This window comes from Ruditapes philippinarum, unplaced genomic scaffold (genome assembly GCF_026571515.1).
Source record: "Ruditapes philippinarum isolate M1 unplaced genomic scaffold, ASM2657151v2 ctg5165_1_1_1_1, whole genome shotgun sequence".
NCBI classification, from domain to species: Eukaryota; Metazoa; Mollusca; class Bivalvia; order Venerida; family Veneridae; genus Ruditapes; species Ruditapes philippinarum.
Genome location: NW_026854437.1, coordinates 42,311 through 57,080, shown reverse-complemented (window position 1 = coordinate 57,080; position 14,770 = coordinate 42,311). Strand labels below are relative to the sequence as shown.

The following is a 14,770-nucleotide window of genomic DNA, read 5'->3' as shown; positions in this document are numbered from 1 at the left end:
GCATGGTGTAAAATAGGGCAATGCCAATGTTAAATGATAGCAGAACGAGAAAACGCCGTACTTAAGTGGGTAACACAGTTTCGTTTATTCTACAGAGAGTTATTTGCATAAAAATTCACTTCTAAACTTTCAAAAAAATATTCTATAATATATATTTATCTATACACCCTTTTAAAGAATATCAACTTTTCATATTTATAATAACGATTTTGTTTACTATCAAAAGTGTTGTGTATACATGAAATTGCATGCAAAATATACACTGCATCTTAACGGTGTTTTTAATAATACAAATAATAAAAAAGACTCTCAGCCACTGCAAAATTATTACTAAACTGTATGATCTGTATCACAATCATATTTCATGATTTATACAATTTACATTAAGATTTTGGCAGTGTTTTCGTCTAATCATTTGTTGGGAAAAGGTTGAGACTATTTTATATCAGATAAATACCACACAAGCCATTTTTTTGTTATTTATCGCATTGTTTTGAAAATTGTCCTCTTTCTTTCTAGAGGCTTTACCAGACAGTAGGATTTAAGAGTGCATCACCATTCAAAACATAGATGTTCATGAAAATCTTAATGTGTGAAGCATTAATACTTGATTTACAGGTCAGAGCATATTTTAGTTTTCAATTATTGCTGTACAGACCTTTCAAAAGGACAAGTGACAGATTTATAAATTAAAATATAGAGAAATAAAGAATCCCTAAAGAACGTCCAAATCGACAAAATTGTAAATGTTGCAGGCTCTGTTTATTTAAGCCTGATCATGGATGGTAATGAAATGTGCAAGTTACCGTCAACGCCCCTAGTATCGACTTATGCAGAACCTAATATTTAATCATGATAATTGTGAAATGTGGAATTTAGAAACATCCGCAGATGTCTTTATACGGCGATTATCAAGGAACCTCCATTAAAAGCGGAAAAAGTTCCCCAATTAAAACTGCTTGCGCCCTAGACGAGGAAACAATTGGTGAAACTAAAAACAATCGATTTTTAAACGGATCTGGTGATCCTGATAATGTGTGTTACGAATTAATTTCCTGAACAATTAGGGAGGGCTAAAATGTAAACAGTAAAGTAGTAGGCGCAGTCAAAAGGATGTTGAAAAAATAACCAAATTTGTCGGATGCTCAAGCTCGAAAAACTAAAGAAAAAAATAAAAGACTTGAAAATAAAAAGATAGAAAAGTTCCTGCCTATAATCCTTTCTCATAAACTCATGCAGACAATTCTCCTAGTAAGACCTGAACACAGAAAATACTTGAGATGCACACAAAATAACAAACATTTCTAATTGATCTTATTTAAACAAATTACACACATTCCAACCGTCTGCTAATGACAAGTCTCTCTACATCATTGTTGAAAATCCTTTAATTGGTACTTATTGAAATTTTAAATTCAGATATTTGGAAGATTAGTAATTGGGCAGAAGCATGGTTGGTTGAACTCAATACAAATAAAACTGAATCTATTCTTATATCAAAATGAAGTTATAACCAATCCACCCCTCTTTTTGAACAACATTCAAGTTGCTGAAGAAGAATCTCATAAGCATCTAGGAATCACTCTGTCTTAAAAGAATCATGTACAGAATATATAATTGATATAAAACTTATTACTTGGTAGAGATTCAACATTATGGGAAACACAAGTCTACTCTTGAAAGGCAATATCTTGGATTAATTTATCACTCTTTTATCACACCTATTTAAGAGTACGCTAAGGTAGTATGGGATAATATGACATTGAACGAATCAAACGATTTTGTGCAAATTGATTTGGAGACCGCTTGTTATTTATCAGGAGACACTACCTTTCTAACAATTACACTTAGTCTTGTTTAGAAACCCTAAAATCAAGGAGACGTAATCACAAAGTAATTATGTTCTAAGAAATGGTTTACATTATGGTCCCTTCTTATCTAAAGTTATGTACCTTTAGTAGTTGAAGACATCATTTCATATACAAATAAAAAAAAATAAGAAATAGGCATAATATTCATTGTATCTCTCAGTTGTTCTCAAAATTATTTCTCTATTTTACTTTCAAAGATTGGAATGAATTATGTGTGGATACAAGAAATGCAAGTAGTCTGTAGATATTTAAAAGAAAACCAAATTCTAGTATCATTAAAATACCTTCCTACAACTTTCATGGCACTAAAATTTACAAATACAACTTACAAAACTACAAATAAATTGATTCATTCTCAAAGAAGATTTGCTAAATAAAAACAAAACTGATGATCTATTTTGTTAGTGTGATGAGATTGCAGACACCAGTATTTTATGATTCTGATTAAGGCTATTCTAATGCATCAGCTAAGCCATTTAACAACAATAACAATAGGTATTCTATAAACTAGAGATAATATAAATCTTTAAATAAATCCAAAAACAAAAGAATGAAAAGAAAACGTTGCAGTCTCGGTTTAATTGAGCCTTTTCAGGGAAAATGCTTGAAAGTGCAAGTTATCGTCCACGCCTTCTTCTTTTGTATATTGGTATATCAAAAACTGTGCTCGTTTAAGTTCTTGTCTAGAGATATTACAATATAATTCATTTCACATTCCAAAATTATTAGAACAGATCAGAATAAAAATTAATAGTGTGCAATAATTAACGAATCATAGTTTTATTTTATTTCGGGTTCACTGATTCCAACACTTCTCAATGTCTAAAAGAACATAATACTCCACTCGATGTACGGTTGAGTGAGAGATATTGTACTTTTCATTTTTCATCATGCACAGACTCAATAAAACCGAGTCTTCAATTGTTCATGCAAATTTGTTGTGATAAAAACTTCAATGGAATCACTCTCTTTTAGATTCATTTACTTTCAAGTCATTTTTAAATACAGTCTGCTTAATATTGCAATGGTATAATGTAAAACAACAACACCAAACAAGACAAATAAAACACACAAAAGCAATCAAACAAGTAAAATAGCAACAACACATATACTGATTTTAAAAAAATCGGGAGAAAATCAGAGTTCACACAGTTATACAGTGCTAATTAATGCAAAGGTGCTAATGGAAATGTTTCTGAACTACTATAACAAATGGCGTCAGAAGCCAATTACATAAATTATATATTATATATTTAAAGCAAAACAAAAGAAAGCAAATGACAGACTGTTGCTTAAAAATGGTTTTATTACATTTATCATCAATAGACTTTTACTATGTCTAGTATATACATATATCATACCTTAATTTTATTCCAGTTAATTCAGTTTTTATATTATTAATCATCTGTACATGTATAACTCATTAACTGGAGAACCATTTCTCGAACAATTTCTTCCGATGGATGAATGTCTAAGTTCCGCTTGGCGATAGTAGAGTCCATGTGATCCAATACAGTTATTCTATCTAAGATTCCCTTAAAAATGTTTCGCATGATATGTGTAAAGATGAAACCGATGAAATCATTTCGTCTAATTTTCCATATAGGTTCCTCCAATCTTCGATAGGCATGGGGTAATTTTATGTACACTTTTATATTAGTCTTGGTTTTAAAGATCCGCTTTAAACTCGTTTTTATTTCTAATATATGTGCAGCAAAATGTTTGAAACTATATTGTTGCAGATGAGCATATAAATGCAAAACGAGTAGAAGACCATCATTATTTTCTGATTCTGATTCAATGACTTTTTCAAATGAAATGCTTTTAAAAAAATTGTAAAGATTTTTCCTCTTAAAACCACACACTGGAATGTTATGTCCAAGAAAACTTAATGTCATGTTGTATTTATTGAAGTTGCATCTTTGATAGTCATGCCACCCCTGTCCATGAGTGCATGTTGCTTCACTTACAGCAAGAAATTTGTTTTTTAGATAAACAAACCACTGATAAAGTGTCGAGTCACCCCAAAAAAGTAAAGTCTTATTACGAAAACACTCCTTATTGAAGCTTCTTAAACCTTGTAAAGTACAATACAATTCTTGTAAAAATGATCTTACAAATGTACAGACGAGCTTTCATTTACATTGATATTAAGGGAAAATATTGCATTTATCATCTTTTCAAAACAAAACTTTATAAGTAGGTTATCCGTAAATCTCATAGAAAATTATACCTTCTAATTATAAACAAAGAAATTGATTAAAATATGATTCAATAATGATAAAATATTTTGCAATCTTTATAGTATTGAGAGAAAGAGACTGAATAAACGTCACAATTGTTGTGAATAGAATAAGCATTGCCTTTTAATATGATCTATTATATCAATATGTTTGAAATTAATATATCACCTTTACAGTGCAAAAGAATCCATTTGTTCTTGTAGTAATATCCGGTAGGTTTTTCTTTGAACCACAATTTTGTTATATTGTAATTTGAACAGGAGATACTGGTTTCTTCAAATGTAGTCCTGTTTGCACTATCGATTGCATTTGGAAGTATTTCTACAGTTATGTTAGACTGTATATGTGTACGCCGATCCCTGGACAAAAAGCGGATTGCATTTAATTTGATCTAAACAGTTTCTTTTTTAATTGAATGTGTATACAAATTATCTGAGAAGAAGAAAATAAACTAATATGCTAAATATGTTGAGGATAACAATGGAAAAAAAACGTGATAAATATAAATGAGGAAGTAATGCTTTGTATTTTTTGATGTCATCAATGTTTCTTGCATTTTGCAGGAGTACCGTTTAACCAATACCTGACATTGTCATGACAAGAAATGAAACAAATGCTGACAAAGTGTATCTGCTTGATGATCGATCAACCATTAACAATATCAATTTTTATAGTTTTGGAAGTTTGTCATGTATCTTGCAAGTAAAGTAGATTTTGCAAATTTCATGATAAGCGTATAACTAACTAATTTGCTATTCACAAAAAAATACTGCTTCAATTTAGAGTCCCTTATTTACTTAGCCGTCTAAGGAAAGCGTATCAAACGTCTTTGACTATATCTGTTTTCCTAGCACCGCCAGAACACTTTATTTTGATATCGGCAAGTAAAGATGGTTTAGTAAATCATAAAAAAATGTGTAAAAATTGAACTGAATCTTTTTTACAAACAGTTTTAAAAGGCATTGCTTATTTTATTGAAATTTGTTTACATATTAAAACAATTATTACATACTTAGTTTTTTTATGAATCAAATGTCCATAAAGTCGCATTTTAAACTACTAGTATTTGTAGTAGGCTTTAATCACCGTCGGATACACACGGCCGAATCATTATTATTAATTGGCCGTGTTTTTGTTGTTGTTAAAGAATTTCAAAATTAATCATTTTAGGCTATTGAACCTCTGTGGAGTTCCTTAAATATTGAGTCGATTAGACGTGTGCCAAAGACAGATTTTTAACTGTTTCCCTTGCGATTTCATGATGCGATTAAAACCAATCAAAACGCTTGTACTAACGACATTTAGTATAATATCAAAATGGTGGCAATCATTTAAATTATGTTTGTGGAAACTTCATTATAAATAATGTTAACGATTTCAAGCAAAAGCAGTGTAAAATATTATTGTAACTGATATAATTTTTACCGTTGCCGTTGAAGAATATATATTTTGTTAAACGAGATTTTATTGGTGGACTTATAACGCGTCGGTTGCCGTATATACACGAAAATAGGATCATTTGATCTAATTTGACCTAATTACATGTTAATCAACCTTGTTATCCGACGATGAGGTTATATACCTTTTATTCAGCTGTTGTTCACATGTGTTCATTCCTCGGGTAAAATTCTCCCAGTTACGGGTAATTGCTCTCCAATGGTTACATGAAAGCGGATATTTGGGTCTCCCACAAAACCATTGTTGTGAATTATTCCAGTAGGAAAAATTACACAATTTAGATTCTTTAGAATATCCTTTTACTGTTTCGTTGTCTGGGCCACATGTTGTTTTATCAGTATAGTTCTTGTACGAAAAAATTGCCAAAATGTTGGAAAAGTCCTACAAAATCAACAGTTAAGGTTCACAGACATTTACACATAAAACTACGTGACATTGTACAGAGTGGTTAATCTAAAAAGTAGTATATATCACAAAGCTTTTGTGTTCTATAATAACAATCGTAATTATACATATATATATATATATATATATATATATATATATATATATATATATATATATATATATATATATATATATTATATATATATATATATATATATATATATATATATAGCTGAAGTAATACTTATGTCACTTAGCACAAATGTCACTTAAAACATATTTTTATTAACCGTAAAAATACAGTATCTACCCTTATATATAAAAAATATATATTTTTTAATATTATTACCCAGGAAACATAAAACAAGATGGCATTCATCATTTCAAGTGAAGCAACATCTAGTTTTAAAAAACACAAACAAATATCCTACACTTAATAAAAGAATAACATTTTAAGATTTTGAATTTAAACGGATTTGAAGTTCATTCTACGGACAACAAAAAAATCATAAAAGCAAATGGATAAAAGATAAATGAAATGAAACGATAAGAGAATATAAAGAAAACCTAAACCCTGAAGAAAAATTAGACAATTTGTGATATGTCCTATATGTTAAACACTTTAAAGGACTTTGCAACCTAACACACTTGAAACAATATATTGATAGCGTTCTTATAAGGGGTGATATCAATTTTTGTAACATTTATCCTATATCCTGTGAATACAGACTTATTACTCGTTGTGTCTGATGTTACCAATGTATATATACACTTATACATAACACCATATGAATCAGTATTCAAGCCATTACAGTGTGGTAAACAAAACATCAAGAACTTCTACACTTAAGGTTTTCAATCAAAGAAACGGCAATGCTTTTGGTACTTAATTTGCATCGACATATGTAAAATTAGTACTAGCATATTTTGAGGAAATACTATACACTTATCATAATCAAATAAACAATAAAAATCACAGAGAATATCAGGTCTTTCCTTAACTAAAATAACAACAAACACTATACATGCACTAGCATGACCATACAGGGTACGCTTATTTGATGAGCAAAACAAGTATTCGGGCTTAAGACAGAGCAATATTTTAACGCACAATTGATAACAATGGAAAGGACATGTAATCTAAGCACGTTATTAATATATCAGTTGTTCTGGTCTTGCAAAATATTCATTACATGATTATAGTATACGCCCTTGCCTTCGAATGAAATGCTAAATAATGAAGTGTTAAAACACACATACATGTATACATTATACAAACACTTAAGCATTTTATATAAAACTGATAACACAATTGTAAATATTTCGGAAGTTTGTCAAACATAAATATCACAGACGGTTTATTAAATAATAAAATATTATAACTTAAAACATAATCTTAAACTCTTTCATTCCTATGACTAGATATCAATTTACTAGTTTAATAAAATGTGACGACGTAAGTGGAAACATGTATAGAGTAGTGTGCAATAACCTCGGATTGCCTATGAAAGCCCAAAGGCTTATTTCCAATGGGGTCCTTGGATATATACTTACTATAATATACAATATAAAACACAAAAACATTGAAAAATACAAAACTTTGGAAACTGGAAGATGTCATTTACGTAAAATATCAAACTTTAGTATTTCCATTAACTTTGCTAAAAGGAAAACAATAAAAATGAGATCAATATCTAGTCATACTAGTGGATTTTATTATGATTTCCTAACCTAACTGTTCTAGTAAATGGGCCTTCACTGAGCTTTTGAAAGCTCCTATCTTAATAATTTTTTTGATGCATGTTGGCAAGGAATTCCAATCATTAATTGCTTTTTGAAAAAAGTTACATTATCTTTCCTATAACTTCTAAAATTGTACTGATTCGCCCGAGTTGAATGAGAATGAATGTCTCTAACAGGTATAAAATTTTCTTTCATATATGAAGGGCACTGGTTATTAACAATTTTAAAAACATGATTAAGACGTAATTGCTTATTTCTGTTTTCTACATTTAGTAAAGACATATTAGCAAGAATAACATTATTGACACTATCTCTAGGTCCCATAGCGTGTATAAATCTAACAATTTTATTTTGACAAATTTGAAACTTATTTTTAAAACACTTGTTCAGGCTCGGGTACCAAGAAGAACATGCATAATCAAGGTGACATTGTATTAGTGCTTGCCTATACAAAAACTTAAGACGTGAATTCACCTTTGTAAGAATACTATTAACAATAGATTCACCTGGCAAAGAATCATCAATATTTAAACCTAGATATTTGACAGATTTTGTGGATTCAATAGTATGTCCATTACAAACAATTTTAAACTCTTTAACTTGTTTCAGTTTACGTTTGGAACAAAAAATAAGACATTCAGTCTTTCCTAGATGAAGTGACAATTTGTTATCTACAAGCCAAGATGAACAAGACTCTAGTCTTTGTCTAAGTTTTTGGGAAATAATACTTGGTTTTTGTGAGCAAAAAGAATTGAACTGTCATCGGCATACAGAATAAGTTTACATTCTTGATCTATAATAATTCTCATGTCATTTACATAGCACAAAAATAAAAGAGGACCCAGGATGCTGCCCTGGGGAACCCCATATATAACAGGCATATAATCTGATAAAATATTATCAACACTAACAGTTTGTTTTCTTTAAGATAAGACATAAACCAGTCAGTATTAGATTTCAATTTCAATTTTCCGCATAAAATATCATGGTGAACAGTATCGAATGCTTTTTGTAGATCTAGCATTATCATGCCTGTGTATAAACCTTTGGAATTATTGTTTCTGATATGATCCATAAGATGGATAAGACAAGTGTCAGTGGAATAGGAATTTCTAAAACCTGACTGTAATTCATACAATAAACCATTAACAACTAAAAACTTATCAAGTTGAGAATACACTGATTTTTCTAAAATATTTGATACAATGCTTAAAATGCTTACAGGTCTATAATTTTCTACTTCAAGATTACTGTTCTTTTTATATAAAGGTTTTACCCTAGCTACTTTCATGTTACCAGGAACATAATTTTCTGAAATTGACATATTTATGATAAAAGTAATTGTAATTTTCAAAAATGAAGCTACATCTTTTAAAAATCTAGCAGGAATTTCATCTAAACCATTACTATTTGATGAGTTTAAATTCTTAAGCTCTTTATATACAAATGTCTCAGACACATGTCTTACATTTTATTATTCTTAGTATTTCTATCATTATAAAAATCTAACAAAGCTTGTGAGTCAATGTCAAACTTTTTGCTAGCACAAGGTAACTTATCCACTAGCTTAGAAGCAACAGTAGTAAAAAGTCATTAAAATGATTAGCAATTTTTAAAGGATTATGACAATTTTCACTATTAATTTTCAAAACAATATTTTCATTCACTGTTGTTTTGGATTTATACCCCAATTGTTTTAAATGTTTCCATAAGCCTTTTGGATTATTTCTATTTTCAGCAAATTGATCAGTAAAATAAGAAGACTTAGCATGTTTTACTTCTCTTTGAACAACATTTCTAAATTTACAATAACAAGAACAATCTTCATGGCAACCATATTTTCTAAACTTGTATAAATAATGATCTCTTATTTTGATATGGTCTAAAATCTCTGATGACATCCAAGGTTCAGTTCTCTGTTTTAATCTAATTTCTTTAACAGGAGCAATGGCATTCAACACTGACATAAAAATATCTTTAAAAGCTACCAATGAACTGTTTACATTATCAGAATAAAAACATTTACTAGTCTGCTTGACCTAGTTTTTCAATAAACAAATCTTTACTATAATTTTTGTACACATCTAACTTTAGAGAAATAAAGTTTTGAGAAACTTTGTTTGCTGATTTTCCTTGTACAAAAAGACAAAAGGTGATCACTAAGACCAACAGAAATAACACCATATTGACTTAGCCTATCTTTTGGATTGGTAATTATATGATCAATTATACTTTTGTTTAATAAAGTAATTCTAGTGGCTTCAGAAATGATCTGTTGTAGATCAAAAATTTTCAAAATGCTAGTGTAGGATTAAAACTATCCTTTTGGTAAAAAACAAAAGTTAAAATCTCCATGTAACATTCACAATCTGATCTAAGACTATAAAAAAACATTTTCAAAATGTTCAATAAAATTGATTGTTTTGGAGGTCTCTATATGGTACCTACAAGTATTCGTTTGGTTTTTGGTAAAAGGATTTCAATTAAAATTTCATCATTAAAAACATTTAAGTCAGGTCTAGCAGTAAAGGCAATATCATTCCTCCCATAGCAACACACTCCTCCCACATGCCTGTCTCTATCATATCTTATAACTGTATAATTGTCAATATTAATTTCTGAGTCTGTAACAGACTTGTTTCAGATATACCAATAACAGCTGCTTTAGTTTTTAATGCAATTATTCTAAGTTCAGAAATTTTAGGCAAAAGAGATCTTACATTTAGGTGTAAAAAATGAAGTCCTTTTTTGAAGCACTGGAAGTGATCATCGTGTATAGTTGATGGTACAGTAGTTAAAGTAATTGGTAGTGAAGTGCTGTCAAATAAAGATGATGCATCATGGTCCCGGAAATCTGTAAAATCTTATGATGAACTGTTGTCTTTAAAAAAGTCTTGATAATCACAAAAAGGCAGTAAAAAACCTTTCGGATTCGGAACCTGTCTTCTCCGAATTCCGAACGATTTTTTTTTAATTTTTGTTCTTATTTTACTCTAAAATTAATCTCTCGGATCCGAACAGATTTAGCCAAATGTCACACCTACATTCAAAACAACAAATACTCTCACATCTTGCAGGTGTAAACATAAACCAAACTGATGATAGTAAGTTCCCTTGATTAATGGGTGAAATGTATGATTTGCGAAGGTGTGAAAATTACGCTTAGCTTGCCTGAATATCTACTTTAATTGCTCAATTGATTGATTGTTTTTCGTCACATTCAATATTTTATACAGTACAATAGAAATATATTTTAATCTTTTATAATGAATTTAATGACACGTGATTAAGTAACGGGAATTAATGGAAACTGTCAGTTAATTCAGATAATCGCTGAATCGGATAAGAGTAACCAACAATTGACAAATGCTAATACGAATATTTAATCATGTCTTAGCCTCCTGTTTATCATTTTAACACCGAATGTTAAATAACCCTTAATGACAAAACATTTTTGCTTTTTTATGTATTTTTATTCAAATTTGTATTCACATGTATTAAAATGAAAGATAATAGATAGCAAAAATAAAATATTTATTTTGGCATTTCAAATGCATTCCCGTTTTCTTTCCTTGAACTATTCTGCCAATAACATGAACAAACATGTAAAAAAAAACTTCTAATCCGGAAACCTTTCTAATTGTGATCCGGACGAGTTCGGATTAGACAGGTTCCACTGTATTGTCAATATATCTTAAAAACAAAACCTTATTCAATATGAAATTGCTCAAAAACCTCTGGTAGAATGACCAGTACACATTATACATTAACCGTTCATTGCGACTTAAGCACGAGAAAAACATGACAATCACTGTATAAAAAGCGATACGCAAAGACAAACATGTTACGCGATACTATCGAAACGCGTAAAATTTCAAGTCTTTCCTTAACTTAAATAACAACAAACACTATACTAGCATGACCAGACGGGGTACGTAGAAATTTGGAAGCCGCAATCAGCACTTATAATAGACCTAGCTGTTTCGTGACTGCTAACCTTCTGTCTAGTGAATCGGCAACAAAGCCGTCTTTGCTCTTATCGCATTTCCAACAACCGTGACGTTTCTAACAACGATCACTGACAGAAGCATTTGCAGCAACCGTAGCACCACCGCTTCTTAAAGAATGTAACCCGAAATCAACATTGCCTGCGATTTCACGTAATCTATGTAAAAGCGTTCCCGACCCCGAGTGTAACTGATTTATCTTTATAAATGAGCTTAGAAATACCTCGCGTTCTGAAACACAGCTTGAAAAAAAAAATGAGAATTTGCAGAAAAAATGTTAGCCTTTACGAAATATCGTTTTAGCATAGAATAAGGACAAGCGATTGTGTTACCCTTGGTACCACGTCGCTTCCGTGCCTGTATTGGTCGGTTTTGCTTTAACGCATATGTAAAGAAAAATAATCGTCATGGATCGTAATATCATTACAATGCAAATTTCTTATTTCATCAAAACGGAGAAACGCTGAAAATCCTAATAAAATCATGCACAAAATCTCTTAAAATTAAAACATCAGTTGTACTTTTGTATTTACTACACAATTCAATTAAAAGATCTTTAGTCACTGGCTGTTTCTTATTCACATGTCTAGATAAATTACCTTAAGCAATTTCAACTAAGTTTTTTACAAAATGGTTCTCTTTGGGATCCTGAAGATTGTTTAAAGAATGCGCCCATTTGATTCCATAAACAGTTGAGGAAATCACGTGATTAGAACAACTTCTTTTCATCAAGTCAGTTAGATAAAAAGCTATACAAACTGGTGAAGAAGGTAAAGCACTCCCTCCTTTAGGCGTAATGAATGTTTTCCATTTCATGAAATAAGAGAATCATTTATTTACAGTAGTGTCACTTTTAGAGTCTAACAGTTCATCAGCCATTTGAGATGCAAGATTCTTCAAATTGGGCCATCAATCCCGGTCCTTGTGAGCTCATCGCTTATCATCTGATTCAAACTCAAGCCTGAATAAGAAGTACAACAATGCAGAAGCATAAAGAAATAATTTATATAAATCTTAAAGCTATAAAACCAAACTTCAATGGTCTACCATCAAATATTCCGTTTCTCCCTCTGACTCTTTTTGTCAAAATTCCTGGCTAAAAGAGAAGATATTCAAGTACAAAATCGGTTTGATTTTTTCTATGAGGAAACAAAACGGACTAATAAGGTGCCGACCGCTAAATGGGTTCAAATAAAGTGCACATGCATTTTTCCTTTTTAATTTTGTTCAAAGTAATCAAAACTAATCTCAGGGGCGGAACAAGCCAATTATTTTCACCAGCCCATGCTTGTGCAAAAGCGACGATACCAGCTGTTCCAGGACACCAACATCTAGAATTGAATTTTAAACATTTACAATTATTATTGTAAGCGAAACGATCATAAGAATGAGGACCCCATTTTGACACAAGTAAATCGAACACCCAGTCTGTAACTGACCAGTCGTCACTGTCAAACACCTGCTGAGAAAATCAGCCTCCGAGTTATCTTCCCTTGGAATCCAGTGAGGAAACAATTATATGTCATGCTTTCTGCAAACATCATAAATTTGCACAGGAATATCATTCAAATAAGGCTTTTTACTGCCAACTTTCAAAATTGAAAATACATTTCTGTTGTCAGAATTTATTAAAACTTTATTTTCCTGCAGATAGTGCAAAGAAGAATAAATAGACCTCCGTACAGGCTCTAGCACTCGCCACGTGGAGCTTAAAATCTGCTCATATTCGGACCTAGTGCCAAACAATTGACTATCGCCAATTCCATCAACATAACTACCAAATCCAGATCCAAGGGCGTCAACAAAGACGTTTTTTTACATCAGTGACGTCAACGGAGACGCTTGCGTTATCAACGCTCTCCAACTGTCCAAAACCAAAACTACACATGTACAGTGACCACAAATTTTCCTTCCAAAAAATCAATTCCGATAAAACCTTGGACGAAACCTTAACAGGTGCGTTCCAACTTGTCTTTGACTGTATACACTGAAAAAAAGACCTTGACCTTAAACGGACGAATGGACCTTATACACATTGCATAGACAATAACTGGCCTGTTAAACATGCCAACATACAGACTGGAATGAAAACTTATCCTATACTAACTTTCAAAACAAGTTGTTCTTTAAGCTTAAAAGTTCTCTAATCTATCCTCCGTTACTCTCAAAAGTCCCTGTTCAATGTCCCAGAAGTAACCTTGCCATGTTAAACAATAAACAAGGTTGCCAGTTGCATTTTTCATCCGCTATCAAGAACCCAAAATCTATCAAGTCTTGTCTAATGAAAGAACTATCTCTCATAGCTTCAGCGAAAGTGTGATTGCCAACAAGGCCGTCATCTAAAATAATACGACTATTAAACCCAAGATAGGCCATTTTTCTACAAGAACCCTCAAAATGTTTGTAAAAATATATCCTGCTGTGGATATCCCAAAGGCAAAACGTTGAACACATAATACTTTTTGTGACCATTTTGTGTCCAATTAAAACCTAAATATGTCCTATGTAACCAATCGATCATTATATAGTGGAATGCACTTTTAATTACAAACGAAAACACCTAATCACCTTTATGAAAAAGTTGCCTAGCAACAGACGGATCTTCGTACCGACTTTGTGATTTAAATAAAACCGGATTTACATGTCTGCAATCAAGAACCAGTCTGGCGTTACCTTAACGATTAAAAGCTACAGTCAACGGGTTAACAACTAACGGAACCGACAGTACTTCAGAAACACACCCGTTAGCTACCAAATTTTGGATTTCTGCAGAAACAAAGGTAGAATTCCCTAAAACAAAACTATTATTCTTAATTTCAGTAGTAGCAGGAAAATTCATAAAATGCAGTTTATAGCATTTGTCTATAACATCAATAATATATTCATTAGAACATGGCTCCTTCCAATGCTTTCAATTTCCCCTTAACCTACCTACCGGAGTGACTACTTCCGGTGATATTTCTAGACCGGGATTATAATTTTCATACCTAGACAAATAGGGTTTATTCAATTTCTCAAGCTTTTTTTCTATTTTCAGTATTTTAATTAATTCCGCAAAATA

General features: G+C 31.1%; 1 protein-coding gene across 1 annotated transcript in view; it reads right to left on the bottom strand.

Annotated features, from left to right (window-relative positions):
* Positions 1-927: 927 nt before the first annotated feature.
* The window catches only part of LOC132740121 (NXPE family member 3-like), a 36,883-nt gene continuing 23,040 nt past the window's right edge, over positions 928-14,770 (bottom strand). Inside the window, exons 5-7 of the mRNA XM_060727973.1 lie at positions 5,697-5,953; positions 4,283-4,473; positions 928-3,948 (exon numbers count right to left, since the gene is read on the bottom strand). Of these exons, the coding sequence (XP_060583956.1) occupies positions 3,269-3,948; positions 4,283-4,473; positions 5,697-5,953 (1,128 nt within the window). The 3' untranslated portion in view covers positions 928-3,268. The remainder of the gene's footprint in view (positions 3,949-4,282; positions 4,474-5,696; positions 5,954-14,770) is intronic.